This window comes from Ovis canadensis, chromosome 3 (genome assembly GCF_042477335.2).
Source record: "Ovis canadensis isolate MfBH-ARS-UI-01 breed Bighorn chromosome 3, ARS-UI_OviCan_v2, whole genome shotgun sequence".
In the NCBI taxonomy this organism is placed as follows: Eukaryota; Metazoa; Chordata; class Mammalia; order Artiodactyla; family Bovidae; genus Ovis; species Ovis canadensis.
Window position 1 is genome coordinate 213,358,429 of NC_091247.1, and position 22,244 is coordinate 213,380,672.

Here is a 22,244-nt window from a genome sequence, read left to right on the forward strand (position 1 = left end):
GGAGGCCGGGGAGGAGCCGGGGCCTGCAGCGGAGCCGCGCCGAGCCCGAGCCCCGGCCGAGCCCTGACACCTTCCGTCCGCCGCCTGGCTCCCCGGGGGAGTCCGGACTGGCCGGAGCCCGAGCGGCGGCGGCGCGGGGAGTTCCACGCGCCGGCGGGAGCAGAGCGGACGCGAACGGGACGAGAGGAGGCGCGGCCGCCGCAGGGACGCGCGTCCAGAGCCGCGGCCTCCCGGCCCCGGCTGCCCAGGCCAGCTCCGGGAGAGCGGGGAGCAAGCAAACCCCACCCTCGGTGGCGCCCCGGGAGCGGAGGCGGGAGGGGGACGGGAGAAGACCCTTCGCGCCCTGGCGAGGGACCGAGGAGACCCCGCTAGGGGGCGAGTCTTTCCTTCCTAGAGGCGAGGAGGATCCCCGCACCGTCCCGGGAATGGAGCCCCCAAAGTAGAGGGGTGATCCTTACCGAGGAAGCGAGTGAGCAGCCCCGCGTGCCTCCACTCCTGCCAACACACACTCCGCAGTTCTGGACTTTGGGGGGGGCGGAGAGAAGGGGGTATGCCTCTGGAGTAGGCACCCTGCCGCCCAGCCCGTGCTCACGGGGGCGAGGACTGCTCACGTTCAGAAGCAGAGGACACCCCAGGGAGAGAAGACGACTCGGCTTCCAGGCTTCCAGGAGAGGGGAAGAAGTCCCCCCAACTTCCCTGTACCCGGACGGTGGAACAGGGCAAAGCCTCCGATCCGATCCGATCTCCAGCCGACAGAAAGAGCCCTCTACTCCCGACAGATTCAGTTTGGGGGGGAGGGGGACTCCCCCAAGGGGGAGGAGACAACTCCGCGTTGGACGAGGCTCCTCCCCTCCTCCCCAGGGTCGCCGGCCGAGTGTGGGGGGTGTGCCACCTTCCCCAGGTGGGACCTCCTTCTCCTCCCCCTCGCCCTCCCTCCACTCCTCATCCTCGGGGGACCCAGTTCCCCTCCCCAGCTTGGGAGGCTCAGCCAAGAACGGGAAGAGCCACTGAGGATGAGGCTCTGCATCTGCCTTTGAAGAGAGGGGTCCCTCCAACCCCAGACTCCAGTACCAGGTGGTCCCCGCCCTCTGCTGCAGCTGACGTGGAGACAGGTTAGTGCTTTCTTTCATCTTTTGTCTTCTTTAGGCACTAGTGGGTGTAGGGGGCCTGAGATGGTGCCTCTTGGGTTTCATTACTGGGATGGTAAAGCAACAACTCAGAGACTTCTGGGAAATGTGTTCTGAAGCTACTGGATTCAAACCCTCATCTTGCTGCAGAGGCTATGAGAAATGGGTTTCTTAGTGTTGGGGGGACTGATGGGATGGGGTTCATTGGAGGTCCCTAGGGAAATGTTTGTTTTCATGCCAAGGGCAAGGGACATCAGAAAACCTCTGCATCTCCAGCACTCCATCCATACGGTGTCATGATGAGACACACCCCAACCGGACTGCCACACCACCCTCCATCCTTGGGCCTTGTCACACCGAGAATGGGCTCTCACTGAAGTCTTGGTGGCATCTTGTGGCCTGGCCTTGTCTGGGGCTTCCATTGGTATTACATTTTCTTACCTGTAACCCTAGGTCATTTAACGTCCACCAGAGCTGTTCTCCAGCCCACGGTGATTACTGCTCCCTTTATAAGAAAAGCGGTCTGTCTCCACTCACTCTGCTTCCCAGCCTCCCCTTATGACATCTCCATTCCTGGCTGGAAGCATAACATCCACAGGGAAAATGGAGATCCCATGTCCCAAGGCAAGAAAAAAGTCTGCAGGGAATGCCAGCTCCTGGGTTGAAGTTTGTCCCTAATGCTGGCTGGGTCCCACTGTCCCAGTGCCCGACACTGCTCCTGTCCTTTGCTGACAGTTCCCCAGGAAAAGGCAGACCCTGGAGAGGAGGAGGAGAGGGGTGATGCTCAGCCTACTTCCAGTCTTCCATGGAAATAAGCTGATTGCCAGGGAGATTTGACCCCCAAGGAATTTCTTTTCAGAAAATCACCTGATAGCCTCATCCTATCTCTTCCTGTTTCGTGTGCAAGTTCTGGGTCTCTGGAACCTTGAATGTATGTTATCTTTCATAGGAAAATAGCAAGAACCATCAAAGCCCAGGATCTTCAGAAAAGGCAAGAAAAAGGTGCCAGGACATCCTTCTGGTGGAGTCTGGGCTGTGGGTTTAGTAGCGCTCTGCCTGTCAACCTGGGGTCCCCAGCTAGGTGCTTGTGTTTCTGCCTCACCACTAGGAAATACTTGTCTTCGGTAAGGAGCATTAGACCCCACAGCGAATCCAAGTGAGAGGCTTCATCTTTCTTTTTTTCCTCTCTCTTTCATTTTTATTTATTTATTTGGCTGCTCTGGGGCTTAGTTGCAGCATGTGGGATCTAGTTTCCAGACCAGGGATTCAACCCAGGCCCCCTGTATAGAGAGCACAAAGTCTTAGCCATGGGACCACCAGGGAAGTCCCAGGATGCTTCATCTTTTATTTGGGCTTTTATGTTTCCTCCTTTGTCTGGCCATTGGGTGAACTGCCTGGATCTCTAAGTACATCTGCTGTGTCCTGGAAGCTACCTGTTGGTCGTGGTCCATGAGTTAGGGCTGTAATCTGGGTTTGTGGGGCTGTGCTGTAAAACAACGTGCGTCTGTTTCTTACTTCACATGGACGTGGCTCTGTCCCCATCATGCGCCCCATGAGGGCTGCAAGGCCAAGTCTATGTGCTTTTCAGAATAGGCTCCAGTTACCGAGAATTGTGTGTTTCTGGTAGGCCGCTTAAAACAGGTGCGCCTGTGCAGGGAAGTGGGGAGAATGCTGGTAAGGATGCCCAGCTGGGAGGACGGGGTTGGCCTGCCCCAGCCAGTGGGAGCCCTCTTGAGTGGCTGCAGCCCGATCTCTGGCTGGGACCACTTCTGCTAGGACTGATAGAGAGCGTCAGCTCTGACATCTCTGGTCTAATAAGCATGAGGATCCTCGGCTGTTTACTCTAGAACTCCCTCCCCCATTTTTGTTTGAAAAGAACCGGCTCTGGAGAACAGCCTATTTCCCACAAAGCACTTTACCAAATGCCAGAAGGCTACTTGTTGAATGGCCCAGAGCCAACGGGACCAGAGCATGTCCAGGTGACCCACTGCCACATAGCCTAAGCGGCCGTGCTGGGACTGAGTCTCCCTGAGTCTCCTTGCCTCCGTGGAATCAGTTAGGGTTCCAATAGACAGCTATTGGGTTGGATTAACTATGACTTGGTGCTATTTTCCAGATCACATCTTATGACTCGACCTAGTGCCCCGTGGAAAATAGGAGATGATATTCCCCCATTTCTTCATCCTTGGGAGTTTACTAGTCCTGGCACTGGTCAGTCCTTAGGAGGGTGACACTCTCCGCAAAAGAAAGTTTGAGATTCTGACATCCTGAAAACTGTTGTGAACTCATTGTAGGTTTTCTACTTCTTCCAGGCCTACCTGTATGGTCTGTCCATTTTTCTAATTTTCAATGTCTATTATTCTCTCTCTCTTTTTTCTTATTCAGAAATAGTCATTGCTACACTTATATAACACTCACTAAGTGCTTTAAAAATTTTAACTCAAGGTAATCCTCCCAACAACCCTATGTATATACAAGTTATCATCTGCATTTTCCAATGAAGAAACTGCAACACAGAGAGGTTAAGCAACTTGCCTGAGGTTGCACAGCCAGTAGGTAAGCTGTGGTGCCAGGACTGAAACCCAGACAGTCGGGCTGGTAATCAGCAAGGTGGCAAACTTAGCCACTGCTCTGTTAGTTTCCGCATTAGGTACAGAGCAGGAAGTTATCATTCCTTAATGTCTGACCTTGGCACTGTACAGAGAACAATGACTGGCCTTTCAGAGAAAATGGGAAGAAAACTGTGCCTGTTATCTGGGGTCTTACACGTCTCACCTGGGATCAGTCTTCCCCTCCACCAGAATGGCTTTCTGTTTTTCTCTCTCTCCCAGTAGTGTAGTCTTCGTTAGACGTTCCATGGATGTGATGGAGCCTGCCCTTTGGCTGCCTTTCCCAGTTTCTATGGGTATTTCCTTTCAGTCTTCCAGCTTGCAGAGAAGAATGCAGCCTGACTCAGGTTCTGCCCCAGCCCTGTGGCACAAGGCCCACCTGGAGAGAGAGGTCTGGGTAACTGGGTTGGTTGGACTGAGAAATGGAAGTACCTTTTGGGTACCTTTCTAATAATAGCCCCAAACACTAGCCTGGTGCCATTATTTTGGGGGAATGTGGAATGTACGGCAGCCACCAGCTCTTTAAGCTTCATTCATGTCCCTCTAGGAATGAAGCTTTGACAGTGTTTATGATGGCGTCCCTTTTATTGAAGACGGAAACTGAGGCAGGAAGGCTTCAGGGAGCAAGGGGTGGTTAGGGAGACTCAGCGCGTAGGTGTCAAGGTTCATAATAGAACCAGGGAACCTCATTCTCTGAGGTTCTACACGCTGGGCTGCCCTTCAAAAATAGGGAAGTGCTGGGGGTAAGGAAGTGGGATAGGTTTAGGGAGAATGGTGCTGAGAAATCAGGAGGATCTTTTGCTGTAAGTGGCTTGTAGCTGGTAAGATTGGAAGATATTTTGAGTCCTGGGGCGGTAGCTCGAGGGCTGGCTGGGAGGGTGCTGGAGAAAGGTTAAATTTAACCTCAGTGTCCTAACCTGGTGCTGGGGAAAGGCTAGGGAAGGGCACAGAACCAGCAAAAGGCTGAGGGCACTTCCCTTTACGGAATTCACAGTGATTGGCACCTGCCAAGTGGGTTCTGTAAACTGCTTTGATTGTATACTCCTGTCCCTCCCTAGCCAGTGTTGGGAGGGTTGCAAATGAAATGTCCCCTGAAAGCTTCTGTGTTCTTTCCTTCTATTATTTTTATTTCTGGCTGGGCAGGGTCTTCAGTGCTTTGCGCGGGCTTTTTCTCTAGTTGCACTGAGTGGAGGCTGCTCTTGGCTACAGAGGCATGCCACCGGCCTCTCACTGTAGTGGCCCTCCTGTTGCGGAGCACTGGCTGCAGTAGTTGCGGCTCACAGGCTCTAGAATGAGGGCTCAGTAGTTGTGGTTCATGGACCCAGCTGCTCCATGGCATGTGGAATCTCTTCCCAGATCAGGGATCGAACCTGTGTCCCCAGTGGTGGCAGGTAGACTCTTGTTCACTGTGCTTCCAGGGAAGCCCCTGCTGTGTTCTTAAGGTGAAACTTCCCAGGATCTTTAGCAGGAGATAATAGGGTAAAATTTCCTTAGAAACCCAGGAGAACCCTGGTCATTGTGAACCTACTCATTGCCATGTTCCCGTTCAGCTGGGCTAACGTAGCTCCAGAACCAGATGGCTGTGGAATGCACCCTTCTTTACCCCAGTAGCTGCTCTGCTCTGCCTTAGTAAATTGGGAGCTCTGAGGCTTCCTGGAATGATTCAGTGTCCCTGTTAGTCTCCAAGTTTCCACGGTTTTAGAGCAAAATGGTGGTGGTGGGATGGGAAAGGAGGATGGTGAGGAGAGGAGCTAAGGATAAAGGGGAATCGCCTTCGCGAAGCTATTTATAAACCTGGGTTGCTGTTGGGTCTCACGCTGCCCAGGCCCCCGAGGCACTAAGGTGTTTCCTTGAGTACAGAGTGGGCGGAGTTGATGTGTTGCTGGTGAGGAGCTCCAGGACGTGCACACGCATGCAGAGATTGTGTGGGTGGGGAACTGAGAGATTAGGGGATGAGTGAGCATGCTGACCCTTGGGAGAAAGTCTCCAGGCCAGGGGAGTTATGAACTAGGAGAGTGAGCCGATAGCCGGAGGCAGGAGACTGGGCCCACGCCTGCGACTGAGCTTCTAACTACAGTGTGTGGATTTGCGTGTAGTTGTCTGTAACGCTGGTGCACATTATGTGAGTGTGGATTTAGCCGTTACACACCCAATATGTTTTCTGTCCAGGATTCTGAGACTTGTTAGCCTTGGCTCCTCAAGAGTGATTACCCCTTCAGCAGGGGTCGGAGGAAGAAACCCTAGCTGGAACCTGGCCAACAGTACAGTCACAAGGTGGTTCGGCAGCAATCATGGTGGTGGCGGGGCGGGGCCGGCAGGGCGCTTCCCAGGAGGGCTTCCCTGGTGGCTCAGTGGTAAAGAATCTGCCTGCCAGTGCAGGAGAGGCGGTTGGATTCCTGCGTCGGGAGTTTCCCTGGTGGAGGAAATGGCAACCCTCTCCAGTATTCTTGCCAGGAGAATCCCATGGACAGAGGACCCTGGTGGGCTATACAGTCCATGGGGTCACAAAGAGTCAGACACGACTTAGCGATTGAGCATGCAGGCACGATTGATGTATGTTTGTATGTCTGGGCGGGCTTGGGAGGGGTAAGGGGATGGGGTGGGGAGGTGAGGGGGTAGGGGAAGGGGGGTGGGGCAGAGTGGGGGTGGTGGTGGAGTGAGGTGGGGTGGTGCTGGCTTCCACCCTAGGGAAGTGCCAATGGCTACCACGTGGATCATGCCACTCTTTCCAGCCCCTGCAATGCAAATCTCACCCACTGTCCTTCACCTTCCCCCACCCAGACGTCACTCCGGCTGCACCCCTCCGCTTGAGAGAGCGCCCAGGCCGCGTGGGTGGCGGCAGGGCGTGCAGACAGCCGGCGTGGGCGGGTTGGCAGCGCCAGGAGTTTGCATGGAGGTGCCGCGAGCGTGCGTGCCTGGCCGGGAAGGCAAGAGAGAGGAGGAGGAGGCGGCAGAAGGGGAGCCAGCCCTGAGCCCCAGAGTGGCTATTTTTAGCTGCCTATCTGATTGTTACCGGTGTGCGCACAGCTGGGTGTCTCCCTGGCTCGGTGCAGGCCGAGCGGTGGGAGGGCCTCGCCAGTGACTTCTTCCTGGTGTCGCTGTCTGTGGGCGGGAACTCCGAGGGGGCGGTGCTTTAAAGGTGCGAGGGCAGCCGTGCTCTGGCCCTCCGGCCCGTGCCCTCTGTGTTGTGAGTCGGTGCCCCGTGGGTAACGTATGCCGTGTATCTCCTTGTGGTTTCTGGTCATGGGCCGCTGTCTGTCTGCCATCCCTGTTTGGCTGGCTGTCATACTTCTGTACCTAATACTCTTCATATGCACATGGATGTGGGATCCAAGGGCGAGCACTGGGGATGGAACTATGCCTTTGAAAGTGTGGATGTGTGCTTCTTTAGGGTATACTTGTGTTTACTCTGATTGTTTTTCTTTACACGTTCGCTCGTGCTGTCTCTGTGGATGTTGAATGTAAATATAACAGGTGACACATAATTGGAGAATAGACTTTGGCGGGTTTTACCTGCTAAGTGGTTTTTTAAGAAATCAATTCGACACAAGTGTTTTTGTTTTTTGTTTTTTTTAAAGATTTATTTATTTTATTTTTTGATTGTGCTGGATCTTCGTTTCTGCACTCAGGCTTTCTCTAGTTTCCGTGCAGGAGCTGCCGAGGACTTGACTGGCTCTAGCTTCAGTAATCGCAGCGTGTGTGCGCAGTTGTTGTGACTGCAGGTTCCAGAGTGCAGGCTTAATAGTTGTGCTGCATGGGCTTAGTTGCTCTGCTGCCTGTGGGATCTTCCCAGATCAGGGATTGAACCAGTCTCCCGTGCATTGTAAAGCGGATTCTTAACCACTGAACCACCAGCAAAGCCCTCCACGAAGCTTTAAAATATTATGTTGCAGGGCTTTAAGTAAGGAGAATTGAGGAACAGCTCGACTTGCTGGGTGGTTTGATCTCCCTTTTCGTCCTGCGTGAAGCAGGAGGCTTCGGCCATGTTCCATGCGAAGTTGCAGGATAAGTGCCAGTCTGTCATCTGGCAGGTGATTGGTGACGTATGAGGGTTCTGCGAACCTGGTTATCTTGTGAGTGCAGTCTTCTATAGGAATTAGAGTGAGAAGAAACTCTCCTTCCCTGAAAGCCCTAAGATTTGGTATTACTTGCCACAGGTAACATTTGTCTATTTTATTTACCTCTTCTCTGCAGAATCCCAAAATACCATGGCTTCTGACCTAGAGAGCAGCCTCACCTCCATAGACTGGCTCCCCCAGCTGACTCTCCGAGCCACCATCGAGAAGCTGGGAAGCGCTTCTCAGGCTGGGCCTCCTGGTGGGAGCCGCAAATGTCCACCAGGCTCCCCCACAGATCCGAACGCCACCCTGAGCAAAGACGAGGCTGCCGTTCACCAGGACGGTAAACCCCGGTACAGCTACGCCACCCTCATCACCTATGCCATCAACTCCTCTCCAGCCAAGAAGATGACCCTCAGTGAGATTTACCGCTGGATCTGTGACAACTTCCCCTACTACAAGAATGCAGGCATTGGTTGGAAGGTGGGACAGCTTCTATGCCCTGAGATGGTTCTTAGCCTCGACAACACTTTCCTCTACTTTTGTGTCTTCCTGTAACCTGGTCCACTTCACTCTGAGCTGTCTCAGAGATGTGTGAACTTAAAAATCTCAAATCTCCCATCCCTTACTCTTTTTTTTTTCCAGAGTTGAACAACTTTCATAAGGTGTATCTGGGAAATTCCAGTGATACCAAACCTCTGAGTATAGTTACGGTATGGCAGGATGCTGATGCTCACCATACTGTCTTTGAAAAAAAAATTATTTATTTGGCTGTGCCAGGTCTTAGTTGCGCCATGTGAACACTTAGTGATGGTATGCAACATCTAGTTCCCTGACCAGGGATTGAACCCAGGCCCACTGCATTGGGAGCACAGAGTCTTAGCCACTGGGCCACCAGGGAAGTCCCTCATCCTACCCTCTTGTCCCTTGGTTTATTTCACAGATATTTATTGCCATTCTGCTCTGTTGAAGCCACATGCAAGGCATGGCATCTCTCCATCCTACCTAGAGCTTGAACCTCATCTGGTTTGCAGAGCTCCATTGCACACAGTCATTATCTTTTTAAAAACTATGTACCAAGGGAAAAAATAATGTAATTAGGTCCTTCCCCAGCAGCTCATCCACCAAGCAAGGAAGGAGAGGATAAGTGGTTTGGCTGGAGATGAAGGAAAAAGGGGCCTCTTCTTCCACGCATGGAAGGAAGGCTGATGTTCTCAGTCCTTGGGAGCAATCACTCACTTGCCAGTTGTTGAGTAGAAACGGGGATTTAATGTAGCTGTGTCACTCTGTAAATCATCAGCTCACATACAAGCCAGATGGTGAGCTGGAAACTGTTGAAAACATTCAGTTTTTCCTTTATAAATATGTTCCTGCTAGCTGCCACAGCCCCCACCAACTTCACCCAAGGCATGTATGTAACAATATTTCTTTCCTCCAAATGTGACCATTCCCTGGGCTCTTGAGAAGACAAAAAGGTGAATTGTACCTGGTTTCACTTATAATTTATATTTTGTTATCATTTACATCATTACATCATCAGTTTTGTATTTTTTTTTCATGACTGTGCCACTGTAGCTTATGTGATCTCAGTTCCTCGACTAGGGATCGAACCTGTGCCCTTGGCAGTGAAAGCTCAGAGTCCTAACCACTGGACCTCCAGGGAATTCCCACATCATTAGTTTTAAAACCTTCTTTTACTATTGATAGAATGAATTAAGGAGCTGAGCACATGTGATTCTTTTTTAATTGACATATAGTTGCTATACAATATTATTAAGTTCAGGTGTACAGTATAGTGATTCACAGTTTTAAAGGTTATACTTTCATTTATAGTTAATATAAAATCTGTATTTATTCTCCATATTGTATCAATGCAGTATATCCTTGCAGCCGATTTTATATATAATAGTTTGTACCTCTTAATCCCCTACCTGTGTATTGCCTCTACTTCCTTCCCTCTCCTCACTGGTAACCACTGGTTTGTTCTCTATATTTGTGAGTCTGCTTCTTTTTTTTGTTGTATTTACTAGTTTGTTCTATTTTTTGGATAGCATGGGTAAATGATATCATACAGTTTGTCTTTCTCTGTCTGACTTATTTCACTATAATGCCCTCCAAATCGGTCCATATTGCTGCAAATGGCAAAATTTTCACTCTTTTTAATGGCCGAGCAATGTTCCACTGTGTGTATATGTGTATATATGTATATGCCATGTATTTATATGCCACATCTTCTTTATCCATTCAACTGTGGATGGGCACTTAGGTTTGTGCAAATGTGATTTTGAGGCATTTATATACCTGTTGCCAGTTGGGTGTGATTTGGGTGGAGAGATTGAGAAAACTATATATAAATCAGCTCTCTAGAAGCACCAGGTAGTCAAATTTACAGCAGTTATCTTTCATCAATTTAATTGCTTTTTCTTATCTCATTGCTCTTGCCATCTGATAGGCGATTTCCTCCATCAGTATGGTTCTGAGGTGCTCAGTTTACCCTGACACTTGCACTTAAGCGTGTGTTATTTCCCTTTGTGTCCTTTTGTGAACTATTGCAAAATTTCCTGCTTTGCATGATACTCAAATCTAACTTGCTTCTCTGCTTCCTCAGAATTCAATTCGGCACAATCTTTCTCTCAACAAGTGTTTCCGGAAGGTGCCCAGACCACGGGATGACCCTGGAAAGGTGAGATTCAGCTGTAATTGGAGAGGGGAGGACCAGGAAGGAAAGGAGAGTAGCTGACAGCTCAGAGTCCCGTGGCTGTTTTAATTACCCAGAAGAGAAAATTGTATTAATTAGAGAAGCAGCTTTATTTTTCTCTCAGAGGAAGAGCTTGGTTATCAAACTTATGGGTCCTCACAAGAATGAATGACTAAGGAAAGCTGTGAAATTTTTTCCTAATAGAAATATTTATGAAAAAATTGACTTCGATGCCCTCTTTTGGTGTATCGGGCTCTTTCTAGATGTAAAATAAGCTTTGGAGGCATTTTTCTATAGAAAAATCTCATGGTTTTTGTCTGTGAAGGGGAGAAGTGGTAGATCATCCTCTTTGTTGCACAGCCATGGGTGCTAAAGTCTCAGAGAGTTTTGCCTTAGATCACAGGGAAGGGGTAGGTTGGTTGGGGCATTTGCAGCTCTTTGAGGTGGATGCTGTATTCTGCATCTTCAGTATGATCGAGACCTGTGTTTGGACCACAGAGGGTACCTCTGACATACTCTGTGAGCTGTTAGGACGGATTTAGTACTCAAATATAGCTGTTACTCTCAGGATTCTATGTGAGTTGCCAGTCATTTTTCTTAATATAGCTCTTATTTTATATGAAGAAATGACAGTCCCTCAGTCGTGTCTGACTCTTTGTGACCCCGTGGACTTTGCAAGCCCACCAAGTTTCTCTGTCTATGGAGTTCTCCAGGCAAGAATACTGGAATGGGTAGCCATTCCCTTCTCCGGGGGATCTTGCCGACTTGGGGATCAAACCTATGCCTTCTGCATTGCAGGAGGATTCGTTACCATTTTATGGTAGCGCCTATTTTATATGAAGCCAGGGAAGCCCTATTTTATATGAAAATCCTTTCAAATGTCTACTTTTCCAGTGGGCGGTATTTCCATATTTAATGATTTTTTTTCCTCTCTGGCGGTGGGCTCTTCTAGGGCTCTTATTGGACGATTGATACTTGCCCTGACATCTCCCGGAAGAGACGCCACCCTCCAGAGGATGATGTAAGTCTCTACCTCAATGAGATGCCATTTTTGAGCCTGCTGCTCCTCCCATGTCTCCCAGTCATTTCCTAAACGAGGAGCAAAGGTCAGACACCAGCGAGGATGGAACCATGGGTCATGTGGGGAGGTTTAGCATCTGCTTATAGACTGCTCTTTTTTCTCAACCCTCAGCTGTCTCAGGATTCACCAGAACAGGAGGCCAGCAAGAGTCCACGGGGAGGGGTTCCAGGGAGTGGAGAAGCCTCACTGCCTCCTGAGGGGAATCCTCAGATACCACTTCAGAGCCCCACATCGATTGCCAGCTATAGCCAGGTAGGAGGTGGAGGTGGCAGGAGGCATAAGGGATGGATGGATGGGTGGATGGGTGGGTGATTGAATAGATTGATATGTCTGTCAGTTGAAAATTATGTATTGAGTGTCTGTGCTGTAGCAGGAAGATAAATTGGGAAAGAAGGAGAAAGCAAAAGAAGGAAACAGGGAAGCAGAGAGAGGAAGAGAGCAAAAGGCAGAGAGAAACATTTTAAGAAAGATCAGAAAAATAAAAATGGTGAGAAGACAAGAAAGGGAGCCAAAAAAGGTTCTGAGAAAAGAAAGACGGGCATGGATGCAACACAGGGAAAGGGCAAGAGACTATATCAAGATAGGAATGAGAAAAGGAGAAAAATGATGCTCGTTCATTGAAAGGATGGGAGAGGATGAAAAGGATAGGCAGGAGAGCTTGGCATCCACTAAAGTGTTGTATGGGTCCCTCACAAAGGACATGGACCAAGTCTTTCTTGCCTCTTCCTGCAGGGCACAGGGTCTGTGGACGGTGGAGCGGTGGCAGCGGCGGGTCCAGGTCGAGAGAGCACTGAGGGGCCCCCTCCCCTGTACAACACCAACCATGACTTCAAATTCTCCTACTCAGAGATCAATTTTCAGGATCTAAGCTGGTCCTTCCGCAACCTCTACAAGTCCATGCTGGAGAAGTCCTCCTCGTCCCAGCACGGTGAGTCTGGGCTGGGGAGGGGAGCTGGGATGTCTTGTATTTTCCTTTTTTTAATATTTATTTGGCTATACCAGGTCCTAGTTGTGGCATGTGAGCTCTTGTTGTGGCATGTGGGGTCTAGTTCCCTGACCAGGCATTGAACCCAGGTCCCCTGCACTGGGAGCGGGGAGTCTTAGCCCATGGACCACCAGGGAAGTCCCCGTCCTTATATTTTTGAACAGATGGTGACATTCTCTTCTCTCCCTCTTTCCTACGTGTAACACGAGGAGAGGGTGATCACTGGTCAGGGAAGAAAGTGTGTCATGAGCCAAAACTGTCTGGAGTCGGATCTCTTCTGACTTAGTGCTGAAGGACAGCTGTCTCAAGAGGCAGTGGGCTGGCTCCTTAACTGCAGTAAGTGAGCTGGAGGAATCCCCCTTGTAGAACTAAGGGCTGGGATTTAATGGCTGCTCCAAGTCATTATGAGGATGGCCTCTAGGGGACAGCAGTTTCTTTTTTCTAAGGATCTCTGCGTTTGATTGTGAGAACAACTTCATTCTTAAAATTTTTAATATATTTATGTTAATTTGGGGGCTTTCCAGATGTTTCAGTGGTAAAGAAACTGCCTGCTGAACAGGAGACTTGGGTTCGATTCCTGGGTTGGGAAGATTCCCCTGGAAAAGGAAATGGCAACCCACTCCAGTATTCTTGCCTGGAGAATCCTCATGGACAGAGGAGCCTGGTGGGCTACAGTCCAGGGGGGTCGCAAAGTGTCAGACACTACCGACTAAGCACAGCACATGTTTGGAACTCTGTCTGATGTCTGAGGTCTTTGGAAACTATGATTCCTAAATCAGTATCCTTGAAAAATAGCATAAAAAGGTGCATGTTGACATTTGGCTAAAATTTCAGCAGTTGTCCTGCTGTCGAGACCCTCCCTCTGTCTGTCGGTTATACCTGCCCAGGGGCTGGAGGGGACCAGGGCTGGAGGGGACCCTGCTGTCCAGACTGCCCTTACCCTTCGTCGGCTGCCTTTTCTGGGTCTGAGGTCTCGGGTCTCAACCCCGTGGAAATCCTGACCCACTTTGCCTCCCCCACCCCCACCCCGCCGCAGGCTTCTCGTCTCTCCTGGGGGACCTGCCGCCCTCCAACAACTACTACGTGTATCAGCAGCAGCAGCAGCAACAGCAGCCGCAGCCGCCACCCCCGCAGTCACAGCCGCAGGCACCCGCCCAGGGCACCTCTGCTGTCGGGGGTGCGCCGCCACTGCACACCCCCAGCCCCGACGGCTGTACCCCACCTGGGGGGAAGCCAGCGGGGTCCGAGGGCTACGGGCCGCCCCAGGTGATGGCCATGCACCCGCCCCCGCTGCAGCACGGAGGCTACCACGCCCATCAGCACCACCCCCATTCCCACCCTGCCCAGCAGCCGCCGCCGCAGCAACAGGCGCAAGGCCAGGCACCCATCAACAGCACTGGCTTTGGTGAGTAAGCGAGGTGCGCGGACCCCCCGAAGGACTGCCAGTTCTGACCTTCCTGTTCTGACTCTGGAAGGAGATGGGATTGGTTAGGAAATTAACAGCGGGTCTTTTATTTGTTTCCGCACCTACTGGTATTTGGGATCTTCGTTCTCCCAGGAGGGATCGAACCTGCCCCGCCCTGCATTGGAAGGCCAGTCTTAACCACTGGACCACCAGGAAAGTCCCAATAGTGGCTCTTTTAGCCTTACTCTCCCACCAGAGCTCCTGTGGGCAACAGAAGTTGCAAATTGGAGCTCTATATTAAGAGAATTTTTAGACAAATTGGGATTGTTTTACTTATTCTCTTGTCTTTGAGCTGAGCTGTTTGTAATTAAAGCATCAATAGCTCGGTTTGTCCTAAATCTCCAGGGAGGGAGAGTCCAAAGTTATCTTGGTAATGTAACTTGCATCTTGTAGATGCAAGAATCTTGAATTCATAACTCAGTCTGCTGTCAGTTGGTGGCTGTCTCGCCCCTCACTCTGTCTTATTTCCCCATCCCCTTCCTCTTCACAGCCTTTCCTCCAGACTGGTGCTCCAATATCGATTCCTTAAAGGAAAGCTTTAAGATGGTGAACCGGCTCAACTGGTCCAGCATTGAGCAGTCACAGTTCTCAGGTTGGTGACTGAGTGATGGTGCCTGAAATAAGAAAAAGCAAAACAAAACAGAAGAACCGGTGGTGCCTGGGCAGCGTGGGAGGGGGAAGGGTGGGGGCGCAGAGACGGGTTGAGGGATGCAGTATAAGTGGAGAAACCCAATGGAAACTGGAACCAGAGGGGATGATTAAGTGAAGCTTGTGTGCTCGGTCATGTCCGACTCTTTGTGACCACTTGGACTATAGCCCGCCAGGCTCTTCTGTTCATGTAATTTTCCAGGCAAGAATACTAGAGTGGGTTGCCATTTCCTTCTCCAAGTAAAGCTTGAGGATGGAGGATTTCATGTTACACAAGGTGGATAATATTGATACCTTCTTCAAGTTAATCTTTAGTTCAGTCACTCAGTTGTGTTCCACTCTTTGCAACCCTATGGACTGCAGCACGGCAGCTTCCATGTCTCAAACTTAAGTCTGTCGAGTCAGTGATGCCTCCAACCGTCTCATCCTCCTGCCTTCAATCTTTCCCAGCATCAGGGTCTTTTCCAGTGAGTCAGTGCTTCGCATCAGGTCGCCGAAGTATTGGAGTTTCAACTTCAGCATCAGTCCTTCCAATGAATATTCAGGACTGATTTTCTTTAGGACTGACTGGTCTGATCTCCTTGCAGTCCAAGGGACTCTCAAGAGTCTTCTCCAGCACCACAGTTCAAAAGCATCAATTCTTCAGTACTCAGCTTTCTTTATGGACCAATTCTCACATCCATACAAGACTACTGGAAAAACCATAGCTTTGACTAGACAGACCTTTGTCAGCAAAGTAATGTCTCAGCTTTTTAATATGCTGTCTAGGTTGGTCATAGCTTTTCTTCCAAGGACCAAGTGTCTTTTAATTTCATGGCTGTAGTCATCATCTGTGGTGATTTTAGAGCCCAAGAAAATAAAGTCTGTCACTGTTTCCCCATCTATTTGCCATGAAGTGATGGGACCAGATGCCATGATCTTTGTTTTTTGAATGTTAAATTTTAAGCCAGATTTTTATCTTGATTAATTTTTGCCTTTATTCAAAATGACAGTGGTTTATTCTACTCAGTTTTATCTCTGGGAGAAGGAGGACTCTTTATTCAGAAGCCCTGGATCACCATTTTATAGTTTTGCTACCATTTATTGACAGTATGGGGGCTTCCCAGGTAGCACCTGGTAAAGAATCCACCTGCTAATGCAGGAGACATGGGGTTCGGTCCCTGGGTTGTGAAGACCCCTGGAGGAGGAAATGGCAAACCACTCCAGTATTCTTCCCAGGAAAATTCATGACTGACAATATGACCATGGCTAATTCACTCAGTTACTTGGAAAGTTTTATTCACCAGTAATATGGAAATTATATGAGTTTGATAAGGAAGAAATAGAATGAGAGTTTGAAAATGTAGATGTCAATTATTGGGGGTTGTTGTTTAGTTGCCAAGTCATGTCTGACTCTTTGCAACCACATGGACTGTAGATCTCACCAGACTCCTATCCTTGGGGTTTTCCAGGTAAGAATACTAGAGTGGGTTGCCATTTCCTCAGTAGCGCATATAATCAGTGGTGTTGATTGACAGTGTGACTGGAGCAGTGACTTAGTTATAGAACCACTAGGGGTGTTGGGGCTCCGGCAAGGTTAGCATTTCTTTTTTTTTTTTAATGGACTAGACAGTTTATTTTTTATAATGCCTGTCAAGCAACAGATAAATTCAGAAAGCAAAAATTAAAATTTGAAATCTCACCATTCATTGCAAAAATAACAGGACTTAGCATTTCTTGCTTCTTTACTGGCAGAGTTGATGGAGAGCCTGCGGCAGGCAGAGCAGAAGAACTGGAGCCTGGACCAGCATCACATCGCCAATCTGTGTGACTCCCTCAACCACTTCCTCACTCAGACTGGTCACGTGCCCCCCCAGGGGGGCTCCCACCGGCCACCCGCCCCCGCCCGCATCGCGGACTCCTGTGCCCTCACCAGTGGCAAGCAGGAGCCGGCCATGAACCAAGGTACCACACGAAGCCAGTTGCCAAGGAGGTGGAGACTGGATGATGCGAAGGAACGGGGATGAGAAGGGTGGAAGAGAACTGAGAAACATCAGCTTATGGGCACTGATCCAAATGCCAAAGAAATAGACTGTATTTCCTTTTAGGTTTTTTTTTTTTCCTTTTGGTTGCTCTGAGTCTTGGTTGCTGTGCACAGACTTTTCTCTAGTTGCAGTGAGTGGGCGCTACTTTCAAGTCGAGGTGTGTGGGCTTCTCACTGTGGTGGCTTCTCCTGATGTGGAGTACAGGCTCTAGGGCTCACGGGCTTTAGTAGCTGTGGCACATGGGCCTAGCTGCCCCTTGGCTTGTGGGATCTTCCCGGAGCAGGGATCGAACCTGTGTCCCCTGCATTGACACGTGGATTCTTAGCCACTGGACTCCAAGGGAAGTCTTCCTTTTAGATCTTGATCTGGGAGGTCAGGGTTACTTAAGAAAAGAGAAGAGAAAGTCCCTGTTCTAAATTGGTGTCTCAGGAAACCCCTCCCTGGATCATATCACATAGGGTCATGATCGGCAAACCAGTGAAGGGAGGGAGAGTCAGTGATTAAGGTTCTGTGTTTATCACCCTGATGATAGCAGTGATATTGCAGGGGCTAGTATCGGGTGCCTTTGCCTTTGTACCCTAAATGACTAGGACTGAGAGCTTCTGTAGAAAGCACTGATGCCCACAAGAGCTACAGAACAGAGCGGGGAAGGGAGAAAAGCTGAAGGTGATGGGGAGTACGTCACCTCTCTATCAGAGTCTGCTTCCTTGAGTACAGGGGTCCCACTCACTTAACTCTTGTCTTGCTTTCACAGCAGTGAACTCTTACGTGCACCCTCAAGCCCCCCATCTCTACCCTGGCCCATCACCAATGTACCCACTTCCCACCCAGGACTCAGCAGGATACAGTCGCCCAGGTAAGAGCCAGGAGGCTTGTTTTAAGCACCAACGAGTTTGTTTGGCTTTCCTGTGGCTCCGAGCCTGCATTATCAGCCCTTTTGCCTGCGCCTGCCAGAGCCGGTGAGCCCTCCTGGTTCCTGAGACTGAGGGTGGGCCGCCTGCTAGGGAGGTGTATATGTCATGGGAGACAAGAGAAGATCAACGTGCTTTAAAATTAGCCCATGCCTACCGTGATGACAAAAAGTAGAAGCATGATTATAAACAAAAGGTAGACAAGTAGAACACGTATGCCTCACTTTGGAATCTGGATGGAAGATGCACTCAGACAAATGAAATGAACATGTTATATACATGTACCTGCTTGGTGCCCATGTCACTGGACCTCTAGTATCAGGAGTCTGGGATTGAACTATCTCTGTTGGTGGGAGTAGGTGTGGATACCCTAAATTATCATGAATAGTGCAAAATGAACAGATCCTTCACATTTAAATGCATTTTAGAAAAACCACTGTTATCATCTTGCCTAACCACAGTGTTTTCAATTTAGGGTGTCTTTGTCCATGTATTCCTTCTTATATACAAATCTCTGTATTGCTATTTCAAATAGTAATATATTCTGTATGTTTTTTGATGTTATTATATAGTCTTCGAAAATATAATTTTTTTTTTGGCTACTCTACATGGCTTGTGGGATCTTAGTTCCCTGACCAGGGATCAAACCCCAGGGCCTAGGAAGTGAAAACAAGGAGTCCTAACCCCTGGACCACCAGGGCATTCCCCATAAGTATAATTTTTAATGGCTGTTACATTTTACTGCTGTTACATTGTCACATGGCGTAGTTTACTCTAGTTTCTTTCCTGGGACCTCACTGAAGTGGTGGCTGGCAGCAAAAATAACTCTGGGCTGATAAGGACGGTAGTTTCCCCAGACCTTCCCCCTGGTGATGCTTGGGGTTGACCACCATCCATCGAGATGGACAGGTTGGCCTCCCATGCCCTCTCCTCTTAATCTCCTTTTCTCTTTCCACAGCACACCACATGGTCCCTCGGCCACCGGTCCCACCTCCTGGGGCCAGTGAGGAGATCCCAGATGACTTCGATTGGGACTTGATTACCTAGTGCATTTGAGAGCCCGGCCATCAGCCCAGGGCTGGGTGGTGACACAGGGCAGTGGGGGAAGCCCAGCCCCCACCCACCCTTCTGCCCTTTCCTGTATATAGATATATATCCTTTTTTTTTTTCTTTCTCTGCCAGAGAAGCCACCGCAAGATGCTGCCGAAGATAACCCCCTCTTTCCTGCCTCATTCTTCCTCTTCCTTCTTGTTTCTTTTCCTAATTCTTTTATTATTATTCTTATTATTTTATTATTATTATTATTGGTTATATGCTGTCTCCAGTCTCCTGTCACCACACCATGGTCCATGTCCACCTCTTGCTAATTTAAAGTCATCTGGCTGGAAGGTGAAGCCATGAGAGCCACAGCGAAAGGTCTCAAATTTTGATTTACCTTTCTCTTTGGGCAGTTCAGTGCTAATCCCACCTTTCAGCCCTACATTGTTTTCTGTGGGTATCAGTTCAATCCAGGGCTGAAGAGGCCACATTATCAAGTAGAAGGGATTTAAAATGCTGCTTGGCAGCCATGAATTTGCAGGTTTTACTCAATGGTGCTAATTTTGTCCTCTGAGCTCTTCCTTGTCCCTTTATATCTCCAATCCTACTTCTGCTGGTCCTCATTCCCCATCAAGGGTAAGAGTGATGGTGGTGGAGATAAAATCCTAGTGGAATAAAAGGTCTGGGTTGAGTAGAGTGGAATGCTCTTGAGGGGTGATGAAATACAAAACAGTCAGAAATTGGGTCTCTGCCATTCTTGTCAAATAAACTGCCATTGACTTATTACTGGCCTGTTCTCTATAGGATATAGAGTCAGTCCTAGCCAGAACTCTGCTGCTCTTCAGGGCTTCCCAGGTGGCACACGGTGGTAAAGAACCCGCCCGCCAAGGCAGGAGATGTGAGTTCCATCTCTGGCCTGGGAAGATCCCCTGGAGGAGGGCACGGCAACCCACTCCAGTATTGTTGCCTGGAGAATCGCATGGACAGAAGAGCCTGGTGGGCTACAGTCCATAGAGTTGCAGAGTTGGACACAACTGAAGCAACTTAGCACAGATGTGCTGCTTCTCTGGTGGAAATGAGGACAACCCTTCAGCATAGGGTCAGCTTTTTGGAGAGGGTTTCTGTTGAACCATTCTGGCTTTTTAAACATCATGTTCTCTGGAAATTAACTGGCTTTTATTTGCCTTTACTAGTTATCCTTTCATCCCCTTATCTCATTTGGCAAATATTATTTCATCCTCCTTCAGTTGTCTGCCTAACTGTTCCACCCATCAAATTTTCTTCACCCGTTTTCTGGGATTCTCAAGAAAGAAGAGTAACCCATAATTCGTTTTAGTCTCACCATGTCCTCAGGCAAGACTGCAATCTGTTTCCCACGGATCAAAGTAGAACCAAACCTACAGTACGGGTGGCAGGAGGGTGAGAGAGGAAAGGGGAACTGGTGTAGACATGCATAGGGAATATTTCAGTTATTTAACTACGTAGGCAAATGCTTCTCTTGGAATCCAGATCACTGGGCTGAAGCTTCTGCAGTCAGGTTTTTTGAGGGATGAAGGAACTTGGGAGAAGGTAATAAATAACCGCAAACAAAGAGCTCCATGAGGGCCAAGGAAGGACCCCCCCCCCCAACCCCCTCGCCCCCGAAAAAGGTACAGGGGAAACTTACCTCCTTTATCAAGGAGTGGCCATGGTTTATGGCTGCAAAGTACTTAGCGTATATTGGATATTAATTGTTGAATTCTAGTTCTGAGAAGGAACAGTTTCATTTCCGTTTTTATTTTACTGAATGGTCACTTTCTCAAAGCTGTAGGACAAAATGTGCGAAATGGACAAGGCCACTGTCTCTGTGATTTCTGGTGTTTTCCCTGTCCTTTTATTTACCCATGCTTTTTGCTCTCCTGCTTTCCCTTTCATCCTCCCCTTCCTTTCTTCGCAAAGGGTTCTATATTGAGAGTTTGTTGAAGAAGTCCAGTGAGGCTGAAGTCAGGGGGGCAAGAAAGGGCAGTTAACTAAACAGCACTTTATTTCTTTGAAGTTCTTAGTAAGACATGGGGGTATGAGTGGCTTGAACCCCCTGTCGTGTTGGAGGGCAGTTTGTGGGGTTGAAGTATGGCGTAAGATTTCCCACTGGGGAAAGGAGAATTCCTCTTCCAGGGTGGTGACACGCCTTAGCCCAGTGTCCCCATCTGAGGCGTGTCTTCCTTATCCTTCCAGTCAGGGTGCCTCCTACACACAGCGTCCCATCTGTTCTTCCTAAGATCTCCTCTCTTACAAATCATCATGTTTCTCAACCCCTCTTCTACCCAGATCTGCACAAGATTTGCCAGGGTAGACTAAATCAGACATGGAAATGTTTCCGGTGTGTACTTCATCTGTGTCTTCTGAAAACGAGAACTCTGGCAGGCAGCCAGTCACTGAAGTTTGGGGCTTGGGCTGGAGATGGGCCGTCAGGCCTTCGGGGCCTTTAGCCCCCCTCTCCGCTAAAACCAGCCTTGCTAAATGGCACAGGACAAACCCAACTCTCTTTGGGCCTCAGTTTCCCCTCCCCTTCCTGAAAGGGAAAGGATGCTCCTTTTTCTTGTCAGTCCAGCATTGCCAGCCTTGAAAGTTTAGTCATTGTTGTCGTCCTGGGTGACGTGTGCAAAACTGCAGGAGCTCACCGCCAAAAGAGGAAATAGAGGAGAGCGTGGGGGAAAGGGACGAAGGAGCAATTCTTTGGTATCCATCCACCCATCCCGGCCTTTCTCTCTTCAACCCCCATGTTTCTGGTTTGGTGAGTCCTTCATACCACCCATAATGCTTTGCATTGGCGCAGGCTGGGAAGGGGGGGTATATGGGCTCACAAGTTGTTGTTGTTTTTTGCATGCTTTCTTAATAAAAAAAACAAAACAAAAAAAATGTTTATGGTTTTATCTTCCTGGTGCTGGTCTCGAATTTCTTTTTTGCCAGAGTAGGGAAAAGGGAAATGTGAAATCATTTGTTTTCTACTGCCCCTCCCCCTCGTTTCCCCATGGGATCTGACCCTGATGTTTTTGGTAATATTGATAAGAAAGGAAGATTAAAAGCATGGCTCTAGCCATTTTTTTTTAATGCTGTTAATTATTGCGAAATATTGTCGGGAGAGGCAGTCCGTCCCGCCTTGCAGCTTGATGTGTGGACTAAACTACCTTGCTTGCATTCTGGGGTATTTTAAAGACTAAAAATAACTACAATTTGAGAAGGACTTGGCTCTCCTTCTGGGACTTCGGGCAAAGCTTACAGGTACTCACCAGAGTTTTACATCGAAAATGAGGGGATTCCAATTCTAGGGATTTCTTCAGAATACATTTCCAAGGGAAACAGAACTCTCAAAAGGAGTCCAGAAATGTGAACTATTGAATAGGTATGCCAACTTGGGATAATTATGCCAAGATCATTCAACCTGGTATCCTCTTCACTAGCCCTAAGAGTTTGAGGCTTCTATCCAGGGTCCCATGAGAATGTTGGGGTTTCCAGGAAACTAGCTAATTGTCATTATAGCAAGCCTACAGCTACCCACTATGAGGTTTATTTGCTGTATGTTTAGAGATTATGATATATCCTGAGTGTCAAACAATTAAA

General features: G+C 49.0%; 1 protein-coding gene across 1 annotated transcript; it reads left to right on the forward strand.

Moving 5' to 3' along the window:
- On the forward strand, nucleotides 1-21,542 carry FOXJ2 (forkhead box J2). Its single transcript, XM_069581337.1, has 11 exons — nucleotides 1-1,112; nucleotides 7,931-8,277; nucleotides 10,403-10,477; nucleotides 11,445-11,513; nucleotides 11,685-11,825; nucleotides 12,306-12,501; nucleotides 13,595-13,963; nucleotides 14,514-14,615; nucleotides 16,406-16,615; nucleotides 17,450-17,551; nucleotides 18,565-21,542. Exons 2-11 carry the CDS (start codon nucleotides 7,945-7,947, stop codon nucleotides 18,651-18,653), a joined length of 1,686 nt encoding a protein of 561 aa, XP_069437438.1. The 5' UTR covers nucleotides 1-1,112; nucleotides 7,931-7,944; the 3' UTR covers nucleotides 18,654-21,542.
- Nucleotides 21,543-22,244: the final 702 nt, after the last annotated feature.

Excerpts from the sequence above, each read along its gene's own strand:
- FOXJ2 (XM_069581337.1), top strand. The coding sequence starts at position 7,945 with ATGGCTTCTGACCTAGAGAGCAGCCTCACCTCCATAGACTGGCTCCCC. Across the intron at positions 14,616-16,405 it reads TGAGCAGTCACAGTTCTCAG|AGTTGATGGAGAGCCTGCGG; the intron begins GTTGGTGACTGA and ends CTTTACTGGCAG. Across the intron at positions 16,616-17,449 it reads GGAGCCGGCCATGAACCAAG|CAGTGAACTCTTACGTGCAC; the intron begins GTACCACACGAA and ends TTGCTTTCACAG.